General features: G+C 43.1%; 1 protein-coding gene across 1 annotated transcript in view; it reads right to left on the bottom strand.

Moving 5' to 3' along the window:
- Positions 1-10,676: 10,676 nt before the first annotated feature.
- The window catches only part of LOC144766745 (N-formyl peptide receptor 3-like), a 106,621-nt gene continuing 103,605 nt past the window's right edge, over positions 10,677-13,692 (bottom strand). The window contains exon 2 of the mRNA XM_078650493.1: positions 10,677-12,653. Within this exon, the coding sequence (XP_078506619.1) occupies positions 11,271-12,653 (1,383 nt within the window). The 3' untranslated portion in view covers positions 10,677-11,270. The remainder of the gene's footprint in view (positions 12,654-13,692) is intronic.

Consider the following 13,692-nt stretch of genomic DNA (forward strand, 5'->3'; position numbering starts at 1 on the left):
CCAGTGACAGGACTTGTGTTGTTGCTTCAGTGGGATTCTCCGCCTGTGTCACCTCCGCCCGCTGCACTGCTGTTTTCAGAGCCCCTAGGTGCTCCCTGTGTTCTCGTGTGTGTTGGGTAATGGTTGAGATGGCGTGACCTCGGATCACAGACTTATAGGCCTCCCACAGAATGCTCGGAGAATCCACTGAATGTGTATTCTCTGCAAAGTATTGTTCAGTGGATTTCGTTAGGGCCTTAGCTATTTTAGGATTCTGGAGGTATCCCGGATAGAGCGGATACATCCTCCGCCTACCAGGCAACTGCGTTGTATAAGTGAGTTGTACAGGGGAGTGGTCAGAGATGCCTCGCGGCAGATGTTCTACCGCGCTCACACGCTCCGGGGTGATAGCTAGCATCAGCAAATAATTTATGCGGGAGAGACTATTGTGTGCCCCTGAGTGAAAGGTGTACTGGCGATCTGTAGGGTGCTTAAGCCGCCAGAGGTCAGTCAGTCCCAGCGCATCTAGAAATTCCCTTAGGGCCAGATTGTGTCTGTTTGTGTCCCTAGGCGGCTGTCGATCTATAGAAGCGTCTACCACTGCGTTGAAATCCCCTCCCGTAATCAGCTCTCCCTCTGGAGGGTCAAGTAGAAATGTACCCAGGTCCCTAAAGGCCGCCTGGTGAAGCGCCGGGGGGATGTATACCGAGACCATGTTGTATCTGCGCCCCTCCCATTAACAGGACATGGCGGTGAAGCGGCTCTGGTCGTCAGACCAGGTTTTCTGCACTCTCAGTGGGGAGTATTTGTGGTCCAGTATACCGACCCCACGGGATCCAGATGTAAACTCCGCATGGGCGACCATTCTGAACCTCCAGCGGTCCAGGGCTTTGCATGCCCTGCCCATTAAGTGTGTTTCTTGTAGTAAGTTTAAATTTGAATTTAAATTTTATTGTTCAGTTAATTAAAACCATAACAAAATTTCCATTGTCGGTCTCAAACATGAAATAAAATTTTGATCATTGAGTAAGGTCAACCGCAACAAAATTTCCATTATTTTCTTAACCTTAAATTAAAATTTGATCATTGAGTATAGTCATCTATTTAAAGACCTAATAATTATAGTGAACAACTGACTGAAATTAATAAAAGAGTAAAACAAAAACAAGTATTTAAATTGCCTTCACAAGTTTTTCGAAAGTCAGCAAGAACTTTACAATCTTACAGTTTGTTTGTGGTGACGTTGCGTCCAGGCATCCAATTACTGCAGTCCTGCAAGTGCGTAGTTTCCTTACCAGGAATTTATTCCTTAGAAAGAGCCTTCGCTCCATTGTCAACTGTTTGCAGTGACATATTATGTGAATAAGATCTTCTTTTGCATACCCACAAAGGCGGCAAGAGACGGATTCTGTATGTTTCCAGGCTGGCTCGTCGGCCAAGGTTGGAAATTTTCTGAACCTCAGGGCCATCAGCTTTCTTTTGATGAAGACAGAGTATGTTGCATCCAGGTAAGCCGCTGGGGTTAGAGTTCTATAACTATTGATCAGGGCCCAGGAATGTGAGCGGGGTGCAAAGATGTCTTTGTCCATGATCAGAGAATGAAATTTGGCGGCCTTGTTTAGTACCTGTTTGAATGATGAAATTGGCAAATTTTTGTCCCAAAGATTAACGGTGCATGTTATCTCCAATGCACTAGACAGGTATTTATTTGCTTCTGATTTCTTTTGAGTTTCTAGTTCCTGCCATAGGTATTTGTTCAGATTGTTATCCGCGGCTCTCTGTTTGATCCGATACCACTCCTTTAGGCATGAGTAAAGCCGTCCCAAGCTTTCATTCTTTAATCCAAATTCTAGACGAATTTGCGCTGGTGAAGCAGAGTTCGGCAGTTGTAATACCTTTTTATAAATTTTGGTGATTAAACTGTTTAGGAGAACAGAGTCCTTGCCGTTATTGCTACACTGGCATAGGCTAGGGTTGGAAGAGCTTTGTTGGCGATCACCGTAAGTAGAGGTTTTAAAGAAGGACCTTCCAGCTTTTTCGATAGAGTGATAAGTGCAAATGTTAATGCTTTTGATCTGTGAGTTAAATAAGTTTCTGGGCCTTTAAGGTGAGCTTGTCATTGATGTGGTATCCCAAGTATTTATAACTTGTCACCCTTTCCAGCTGTTGTCCTTCTAGCCAGACATTATGTGATGTTATGTGCCGATTGGTAATTAACATTGTTTTAGATTTTGAGAAGTTAAGAACCAAATTGTTTGCCGACAAAAAAGCTGATAGGACCGATAGCAGTCTTGACAGGCCAACCTTTGTCTGACTCATGAGGACGATATCGTCAGCGTATGCCAGATGTGTCAATTGTAAGTCGCCTAATTTTGGCAGGTGGGCGTTGCATCCCTTTAACTTTCCTGAGAGGTCCGAAATGAACAAATTAAACAGGTGAGGAGCCAGGACGCATCCCTGTTTTAAGCCAGATGTTGTGCAAACTTTTCTCGATAATCGCGACCCGTCCCCTAACTTTACTTGCGTCCAGGTGTCAGAGTAGAATAACAGCAGACCCCTTAGTATGCTCTCTGGAATCGCCCAAGCTCTCAATTTAGCCCATAATAGGTTCCGGTCCACGCTGTCAAATGCTGCTTGGAAGTCAATAAAGCACAAGTTCAGGTCCTGTTTGATGCGCTTGCATTTTTCCGCAATCATTGAGATGGATAAAATGTTTGATATGTTTCTTGTAGTAGTGCGACCGTGGGGCCTTTTCGTTTTAGATATTGTAGAACTAGCCCTCTTTTTATCTTGTGTCCTAACCCGTTTACATTCCAGGATATAACTGATAGTGACGGGCACGACAATCTCGGGGTTTGGGAGCCGGCGTCCCCATCTTCATGGTGTGACATTGTGTTCAGTATGTAACTCTATCAGGTGAGTAGTATTCCTCGTAGCGCCTGGGCTGAAACATGTGTCCCGTGTGCATATACATGTCCAAGTTACTAATGACAGGCCTGTTTGAGTGCTTGTGTTCCATCTAGTCAACAGTAAGCATACATGGAGAGATTGATAATTAGTCAACTTAGAACAGAACCAAAGTAAACTTACAACGTCTAAAACCCTTGCCCCCCACCCTGCCTCCCTGTCCGGCGGACCCTGAACCGTCCACCACCCCAACAGAGCAGAGTGCTTGCTACCCCAAACCAACTGCATTGTTCGTGAGGGTGAGACTGCTGTGACTTTTATAACCCCCCCCCCCCGAGAATGTCTATGCCGTGCTGCGTCAATGTAATAGGTCCTACCTGCGGGAGTCCCTGTTCCTTGTCTTAATATCTCGCCTCATATCATCCCTCCAAGACTGTGGTCAATGTGTCATCCCGCCCCCCGCTCTAACCGCCAAACTGTGGGCAGTGTCCAGAATATCAGCGTCCCAGTATGGTGGCGTGGAACGCGCGGCATGTTGTAGTCCTTGATCCGTAAATGTCCGTATTACAGTGTCTTGTCGCAGAGTCATTTTGCTGTGGACACCGCTTGCCTCTTCATCTGTTGTTCCGCTTCGCGTCCCGGTTCTTGGGTCCTCCCGCAGGTCTCCAGCCCTCCAGCCAGTTTTGCGCTTCCCTGGGGGATTAGAAAAACCACGTCTTCCCCTCCGATTCCATGCGCAGCTTCGCTGGGAAAATCATTGAATATTTCAATTCCCTGGCTCGGAGTTCCCGCTTTATCTCCGTGAAATTGCGCCTTTGCTGTGCCACCGCCGCTGTGTAGTCAGGATAGAAAGTGACTTCCGAGTTATTGATTTTTAGCGGCGGGACAACACGTGCGGCCTGCAGAATGGCATCACGGTCCCGGAAATTAAAGATCCTCACTAAAATTAGCCGCGGTGGCGCTCCCGGTCGTGGCTTCCCTCCAGGCACCCGGTGGGCCCGTTCCACCGAGAAGTAGTTGGACAGTCCTTTCGGTTGGAGCTGATTTTGGATGAGGTCACCTGCGGACTCCGGCACACCCACCAGGCGCATGTTATTACGCCTTGAGCGGCCTTCTTGTTCATCGAGTTTGGCCTTCAGAATGATGTTATCGTCTTCCAACTTCTGTACTTTTTGTTTTAGTTCAGCTGTGAGCCCTGTCGTCATCTTTTCAACCTCTATCAAGCGATCTGACAGCTTTGCGAAGTCCTTCCTTATTAGGGAGATATCCGTGGAGATTGTACCCATCGAGGATTGCATCATTTTCAATGCCGCCATGACATCCTGTAGGGTGACTTTTTCGGCGTCATCAGGTTGGCCGTTTGGTCGGGGCGGCGTGCGCGGTGTTTCCCTCCTTGGGTTGTCCGGGGGCTCTTTGGTGTACGCATATTTGTCCAGTCTCGGAGGCTGCTGTATTCTGGGCCCCCTGCCACTCATCTTGCCTTGTCCTGAGTTATGCCCCGTAGGTGCGCCGCATTTAGATAGGAGCTATATCACGTCTGCCGGTGGGCCCTCTCGAGTTCTTCGGACTCCCCTCTCGGTGAATGAGGTGGCGCTCTACTGCAATAGATCCGCGTGGGCAGGGCCCACGCTGTTGCTTCTGCGGCGGCGCCCACCAGAGCCCTTGTAGCACACGTCCTACTGGCTGGCCTGCCGTGTCACGGGTCCCGCACCGTCACTCATTAGTCCTGTTGTGCATGATGAATATCTTTGCCGCCCCTGAACGTTGGTAAGATACCCCGCCTTTACCGGGCGTCCGGTGTCACCTATGGCCCCCAGGGGCCCGCACTCCCTCCTCGGCACTGTCGCGCTACGCGGGTGCCGATAGCGCTATGCCTCCTTACTTGCGCCGAACGGGGTTCCAGTTGCTCAGCGAAGGCCGTCTCTAACGGTTTCAATGGCGCAAAAGTTCCCGCCGCCGGGCTCCAACCGCCACCCTATGTGCACTGGCCAGGGCTCTCCGTTGCTGCTTTGGGTGGGAGCCGTCTCCTTTCCGTCTCAGGCAACACCTCTCAGTGCAGGACCCGGAGCGCCGCCCCTCGGCCGCCGCCTCTCGCGGCCGGTAATTACACATCCGTTCAGGTCGCCTCGCCGCCGGGCCGCTTTTCTACTTTAGTCCCTGGCTCCGGCGCCGAGACTAGGCCGCAATCTTCCCCTCAGCAGTGCGTCGCGAGGCTTGAGAGGCCGGCAAAACGGAACAGTGGGGTGTGTACCGGAGTTCTTCCCGCTTCAGGTGATGCGTTGCAGCTCCGACTGTTTTCAGGAGAAGTGCACGGATTTTGTGGGGAAGGGCTCTTCAGTCACAGAGCGCTGCTATTCTGCAGCCATCTTGTTCGGTCACTAGCCACGCCCCCCGGAAGTTAACTTTTTGATGGCAACAATTGATGTCACATCTCTTTATACATCAATTCTCCATTCTGATGATGTAGCTGCTGTGAAACAATGTTTACAGACCAGATCGATCAGCTATCTTGAACATTCAAAAATGTTAATTGAAATGCTCAAATACTGCCTGACACATAGTATCTTTTTGTTTCAAGGTGACATCTGCCTACAAAAACAAGGGACTGCCATGGGTACATCTTTTGCACCGACTTATGCAAATTTACTGATGGCAGTCTGGGAGACACAAATATTGGAGAATCGGAAATTTCAGAACATCAAATTTTGTTCAAGATTCATCGATGACCTCTGCATAGTCTGGGAGGATGACCGCATTGATCTCCAAAACTTTTTTGAATCACTGGACACAAATAAGTACAACCTATCCTTCTCATCAACAATAAGCTCCACAAGCATCATCTTTTTAGATGTGGAAGTGTTCATTGAAAACCAGAGGATATGCACCAGAATGCACAAGAAACCAATTTCATGCAACAGTATTCTGCACGCCAACAGTGGGCATCCAAAGAATTTAAAACGGTCCATACCCTATAGGGAAATGTTGCGGGCAAAAAAGAACTGCTCCGAAACCACAGACATCAACTCCCAAATTAAAGAAATGAGTAACTGCTTCTCAGAACGAGGCTACCAACAAGATATAATTGAAACAGCGAAAGCAAGAGTTGCCCTTAAAGCAAGGACAGAACTGTTACAACCAAAACAAGGGATGGCAGGAAGATGCAAAGACGAAAACAACACCATTCGACTTACAATGGATCTCAATAACCAGAGCGGAGATCTTAAGAGAATTGCTTGATATATCTGGAGCATTCTGATTCTGGATTTATTTATTTATTTATTTATTTAAACTTATAAGGCGCACAGCTACCCGCAGTGGGTTTCCCGGCACCAAGGGATAGACTGGAGAAGAAAGAACTACAAGGCTTCAATGAGTGGAGCTACTAGAAAAACTGTTCTGAAAAATGATTGCTGGAAAAGCCAAGTTTTTAAACCCTTGCGAAACATAACAAGATCGGTTTCCAACTTCAGCCTCACAGGCAGAGCATTCCAAGATTTGGTATCTAAGTGGGAAAATGAGCGACCGCCCATCTTCACCAGCCTAAATCTAGTAACAACAAAATCTCCTTTTCCTGCAGATCTCAAAGTACGGCTAGGTATGTAAACATGGATGAGATTGTTAAGGTACCTAGGGGCAGAGCCCTGTTTTATCTTGAAGATATAACATAGAGCCTTAAATTTAATTCTGTTCTTAATTTCTAGCCAGTGCAAGTCGCGATGGGCTAGAGAGGCGGATGTTTTCCGGGGAACATTGCGTAACAACCGTGCGGCCGCATTTTGGACAACCTGAAGTTTTTTCACAGTTGTCAAATCGGCACCAAGATACAGGACATTCCCATAGTCCAGGCGAGAAGTTATCAAAGCCTGGACCACCGTCCTTTGTGTGGAGAAAGGAAGCATCCACAAGATTTTTTGGAGCCATTTTAATGTGGCAAAGCAAATGGCAGCCACCTTGACGGCCTGTTGTCGCATTGTGAGCTTTTCATCGATTAAAAATCCGAGATTGCGAACCTGGTTCACGGGCTTCGGGGTAGGACCCATACTCTCGGGCCAATGTTGGGGGCCCCAGAGATCTTTATCCTTACCCAGGATCACAATCTCGGTTTTGTCGCCATTTAACTTAAGGAAATTTACCCGCATCCATCTTGCCACTTGGGACAGACCCAATTTGAGAGCCGAAGTATTGTTGCCTTCCCTATTAGATAGGGAGAAAATAATTTGTGTGTCATCAGCGTACGAAAATAAAGTTAAGCCAGCTTCTTCCACAATGCTGGCCAGGGGTCTAACATAGATGTTAAAAAGTAATGGGCTAAGAATAGACCCCTGGGGAACGCTGTACGCCGATGCACAAATTTTGGAAGATGCTTTGGCCGAGAAAACCTGGAAGGTACGTCCACTCAAAAAAGAGGCTATCCAAGTCAGGGCAGAACCCCCAACTCTTGAAACATTGCAAAATACATTGTCCCCATATCCTAACATCACATAAAGAAAAACTGCATCTCTAGGGGACATTCTCACACAAATTCATCTTGAAACTCCGAAACCAACAACGTCATCCAAGCTGAATTCTGCAGGATTCTGAAAATGCTCTAAATGTAAAGCGTGCAAATATGATAATAATGTTTCATCATATCAACTGCACGATGGCCAAATTGAAAATATAAGGGACCACATAACATGCGAATCAAAATTTGTGGTATGCCTACTGGAATGCTCCTGCAAAAAACAATATGTAGGAAGCACTATCAACAAGTTAAAACTGAGAGTTTTACAGCACTTACCTGTCACCAGGAATAAAGATTTCACGTATCCCATGGCTAAACATTCTCATGCGTTCCATTCACTTTAAATACTGTGGGATTAAAATTGTGAAAGCTAAAGAAAGAGTTGGCGATAGAACTTTGGACTTGCGAAAAGCAGAATCTAGATTCATTCTAGCAATTTGCACTGAGAAACCATTTAGCCACAATCTGGATTCAGAACTACACATCCATCTGCAACAACACCACATGGATTAAGACATGCAAATTGATCAAGAAAACTGCACAAGCATTAAAACTGTAATATCCACACTCTCCGTCAAGGAATTTACAGACCTGATTGTACACTTTTCTCAAATTTGCAGAACTCTCTAAAATTGATCATGGGTCTCCTTTGAAAAACCAATAAAAAAAATATAATAGCTTAAATGTAATGGTAGTTGCATCATCAAGGCAGTCAAGAAGAGACAAGAAGTGAATAATTGGGATATTGCCATATCCCAATGGAACATTGTGTCATTATTGTGTTCTTCAAAATTGAGTGCAGAAACTGTGTTGCCTTTTTTATCATGGAAAACATAGTAAGAAATGAACTAAAGAAACGAGGTAGCATGGAGACTATCATATCAGAATTACTTCCAGTAAAAATTATCACCATATGATATGCACTAGTTACTTTAAAATTTGAAAATTGAGAATTAGTTGTTCTTCCTCTCCCCTTTTTCTTCTAAAATTGATATTTAGGGTAGAGGAATGTATTTATAGAAAAACTTGACCTCATCGTTCTTACTTCTCATCTCTTATACTTTTTAGTATTGACAATAGGAATTCTGCACTTTAAATTCTATGATACCAAGAGTAATTTATTAAACATGAACTGAGCAGGTACAGCGATCAGAATGGAGAAAGAAGAATGTACTTTACAAATCACTGTTTGCATTAATCAACAACAGAATATATGCACTAGTCACTTTATTAATTGGACCTCTTGGCTATTGTTTTAAGCACATAAAAACAATAATGTACTTTACGCTCCATGACATGTGTTCTTATAATGATAATGACAACTATAACTTTTGATGTTTTACAAAGTATCTAAAAATCTTGTACTCCCTTTTAAAAACTTCCGCATCACTTGCACATTGATATATGAACTTGTATGTAACCACTTCAGCCTGAATAGAAATTGTTTGTAAATATTTGTACTTTTTAATCAGGATTTATGTAAGCCTAGTCTTTCTTTTAATAGAAAGAAATTAAAGAAAATACACTGAGCACTTTAAAAGATTAAAAGAGACATTCTAGGCACCAGTACTCTATGGTCCAGTGGAAGGCTCGGAGCCGAAACGCCGTTTTGTAATTGCACTATAGTTGAATAAAATAGCACGTAAAGAAACCTTCTGAGCGTGGTGCTGTGATCCTTCACTGAATTTAACTATTTAACTGGAATGGATGAATTTGGAGTATATATATATATATATATATATATATATATATATATATATATATATATATATATATATATATATATATATATATATATTCATATATATATATATATATATACATAGATATATATATATATATCATCAAGGTAATTATATTTGCATTTAGATATGGAAGATCTAGTCTCACTTTTCAATATAATATTTTGGTAGGTACCAGGATAATTTCTATTCAACATTCAGGATCAAAACCATACAGTTAAAATTGCTGATTATGTATGAAGCGAGTGGTAAAAAACGGTCATATTCAAGATACCACTGATTTTTACAACAAGGTCTCTACCATGTCCACCACATCCTCCTTCTTAAAGTGAGTTTTGTGTGATGGACATGGAGCAAGCAGAAATGGAGCAGGCAAAGCAGTGGGGAGGGAGGCGGGCAGATCGTCATCATACACAGCATCCTGCATTGTTAATCAAGCTAGATGGTGGTTTGTTTCAAAATATGAAGCTCTCTAAAAAGGTGTGTACTCCATGCATAATAAAAACATAATTATTCCAAAACAATTTTCAAACATGAATGCAAATTCAAACACTGCTCATCATAAAGGGCATACAAATCTTGCATGCTACATGTGATTACAGAACATGCAGGAGTGTGGTCAGAGGATACACATGGTCTAATTTAGAGTTTGGCAGACAGGGTACTCCATCACATATGTGATGGAGTACCCATTCCACCAAACTCTTGGTCTGTCTCATCTCATTTATAGATGGGTGAACCCTTAGATTTCTGTCAACAAGTCCCTCTTAGGTTCACTATTGGAAAGCTTCTGTCAACAGTTCGACAGAGTATGGGCTGTCGGTGAAAGAGTATTACAGTGCTGGTCCTATTTTGGGTAGAAGGTCAGATGTCCTTTTTATTCTGTCTGACAGACAAAAAATAATAATGACCCTCTCATACACTCGAAGAAAACTCACAGGGTGCAGGATCAATAGTTCTTTCTTTTTCAGACATAAACTCTCATTTTGGGAGTTTGTTTTTTCAATAAACTGTTAAAAGTTTGGTTGAAGTCCATCAAAATCAAGAGCGGTGATCCACCAAACTTTCAGGACCTTGAAGAGAACTGCCATAATGGCAGTTCTATTTAGCAAACTAAGATCACCATTTTGCTGACAGTCACCTCTAAATAAGGCAGAAAGTAGTCCATCAGGGTGGCAGAGTTAATGCAATCCACCACCCTGACAGATGGTACTTCATCCACCAAGGTCTTAGTCAGGCCCACAGTTCTCAAAACACCGCTGAGCACGTGAACTATATCTTTCTATGTGCATGCACTTCCTCAAGTCCTAAGAGGAAAACATGTTTCTCTGAGGATGAAGCATTTCACATCCCCACGAACCCTGGGCATGATCCAGTCCCCTGCCCATCCTAAAATAAGTTGCAGACCATTTCAAGAGTAGGTAGGGGTGTTATAGGGGGTTGTGAATGTCCACAAAGGAAAGCTTTGTGGGCATTCTTAAATTTACAAGGCATACCAAACTTTGAAAAGCCCACTTTCCACCTAATTCACAGATTTAGACCAGCAAATATCTAAGAAATAGTGGTGGAGATCTCTGCAGTAGTAAATCCATATACACCTGCCAGGAATCTATGTGTGAACCGCTGGCAGACATAGATAGAGTTTTAAGTTTATAACTGAAATGACTTTGCAATTTGAGCTCTCATTCTTTATTACATGTAGGATGGAAAAAATACTAAACAAGTAGGGTGCAAATATCATTGTAATTCTTATGTTAGCATGACATGATAAATTGAAAGAATGAAAGACATGCATTCATGATTTTCAGTTTAAGACTTCTATTGGGCAATCGGAAGCCATTGCTGTTGATAACTTTATCTTAGAAATAGTTTATAATAACCATTAGAGAGAAAGCATTTTAACTCTATATCAAGAACACTAAAAATCAACCTATCCTACTTTTCCCATTTTCCACAAACATATCTGAAGATATTAAATAATGTCAGCTCGTCTCAAATAAAGTGTATAGATTGGCTGGTAATACATCCTCCTCTACTGGCCCTTTACAATATGTTTTGACACTCCACTTTTGGAAATCAGGCGTTAGCTGCTATTCTTTAAGTTTGACACTGATAAAAAAGGATCAACTTTTAAAATACTAATTTGCCTGATCCCGCTGTAATTGGGACTGAGAATTATCTGTAATACTTTGCCACATGCTAGTAAGTGACTCCTTCAACTTATCCTTCACCTTCTGGCCAATCAACACATAAAGAATGGGGTTTAGGCAGCTGTTGAAGGATGCTATGCAAGAGACCAGAGGCATAACGGAAATCAGGCTGTGCATCTGCTGAAGATCCATTTGTTGTGCAGCTTTCATTATCATAATCTGGGCCACCGTCATGGGCATCCATGAGAGAAAGTATGCCGCCACCATTGTTAGAATGACCACATAAAGTCTAGTGAATCTCCCTGCCTTCCCTGATTGAGACTCTTGAACTTTGAAGATGACAAGGATGTTAGAAGAGACAATAATGGCCAATGGGACGAAGATGCCAATAACAAGCAATGGAATAAGAATTATCTCCATTGATGAAAGCATCTGATGCCACTTGACTGCCTCGCTGGCATTGGTGCAGTTCTGCAGGGACTTTTGCCAGTCGTCATTCTGGCAGTCTTGTTGGTTAAAAGGAAGCTCCGGAAAGATCAACTCAGCATTACTTGAAACCAGTGAAGTAAAAACTGTCTGAACAATGGAAAATATATCCTCAACAACTAGGATACCATCACTTTTGTTGCCATGGATCTTCCCCTCAAATGCACTGTAATTTCTGTCCTCTGTTGTGACTTCTAAGTAAAAAGAGCTTAGGTGATCTTTATTAGATTCTGAAAGGTTTGACATGTCAAGAGTACTTGATATAGTTATCTCTGTTCTACACTTTGAAGAATTTATTAAGAGATTGTTAGCATTAAACATCTCCTCTCCATAGAAGGCCAGGTCACACTGCTGCCCATCAGGGTGTTGTGTCACCTTGCTATGCAGCAGTATAGGCACACTCAGCACCACAGTGATTATCCAGAGGGCTGTACAGATGTAGAAGTAAAGGTGCCTAGAAGCGTGCTCACGATGCCAGAGAGGCAATACCACAGAGATGCACCGGTCAATACTGAGAGCTGTCAGAATGAAAATGCTGGCATACATGTTCACAGTGGATACAAAGTGATGGGTCTTGCACAGGAAGGTACCGAAAGGCCATTTCTCCAAGAACAGGGAGGTCAGCCAAAGGGGTAAACAGAGGAGAAAGCCAAAATCAGCCACTGCCAAGTTTAAGAACCATAAGTTGCTTTTCACGTTCTTCATTCTGAATGCAGTCAACCAAATCACAAGTCCATTACCAAACAGGCCAATAGCGCAGGTGACAGTGGAAAGGATGACGCTGGTGAACCATATTCCTTCATGGATGCCAGTCCTTTGTTTCAGAATATCACTTTTGGAAAAGTTCCTTAAATTCCATAAATATCTGCAGAGTAGTTCTAGCACCTGTAACAAAACCGTAAATCAATAGAAAAGTGCATGAGATAAAACCTGAGTGAAGTTTAAATCTCCAGTCTCTTATAACTGTTAACCACACATTGGTAAAGATTTGCCAATTATCTTAAGCTCTTATACAAATTTATTTTTGGCACCACACATTTTTCGTCATAGAGATATTCAATGTATCATTGTGCGCATAGAAATATCACAATTTATATTCCTGATCACTCTTAACAAATGCAGGGGCATATTAAAGCCCCAATCGCCACAGGAATGTCACTTTTAACAACGTTCCTCTGGTAATAGCAGCTTCGCCTTATTTAGTAGGCAGCGTTAAGCCACATAACATGGCTTAATGCTGCCTTGTAAATAAGGCATCCTTTCTTGCTATAATTAGTGTTAAAAGAGTGGGCAATGGGTGTTGCGGTGGGCGTTCTGCCACAACACCCATTGATTTTGATGCTGCTACCTATTTACAAGGGTGGCGTAAATAGGAGCCAGCATCAAAATTAAGATCAGGGAATACCTGGTCTTAAAATGACGAAATGAGGAGAAATACTCCTAATTGTTGCTGTTTCTATGTGTGCTGCATTGTACAGCACCCATAGAAATAGCAAAACGCAATTAATTATTGTTTATGTGTAAAACAATGTCCCTTCCTACACATAAACAATAATTAAAAAAATTGACGATTTGCAATATCTAGTGTGCTGCACAATACAGCACACATAGAAATTTCAAATCGACATTTGTGATTGTTTATGTGCAGTAAGGGACACCTTCCAGCACATAAACAATCATTCCTGTAACATCGGCACCCTTGCACAAGGGTGCCTGCACTGGCATTAGTTAGCTTAATTTAGCACCAAAGCTAGGGAAAATGCAGGGATGTGCCGTACCTTTGCAACATTTTCGGAATTTCAGTGCGTGGCGTTATAATTTTGTGCTATGCGCCACGCTCCGCCATTCCCTTGTAAATATGTCCCGCAGTATCTCCACAGCCCGCTATGATTCCATGTGGGTTTGTGGCTTCTTGATAATATTT

This window comes from Lissotriton helveticus, chromosome 7, assembly GCF_964261635.1.
Source record: "Lissotriton helveticus chromosome 7, aLisHel1.1, whole genome shotgun sequence".
NCBI lineage: Eukaryota > Metazoa > Chordata > Amphibia > Caudata > Salamandridae > Lissotriton > Lissotriton helveticus.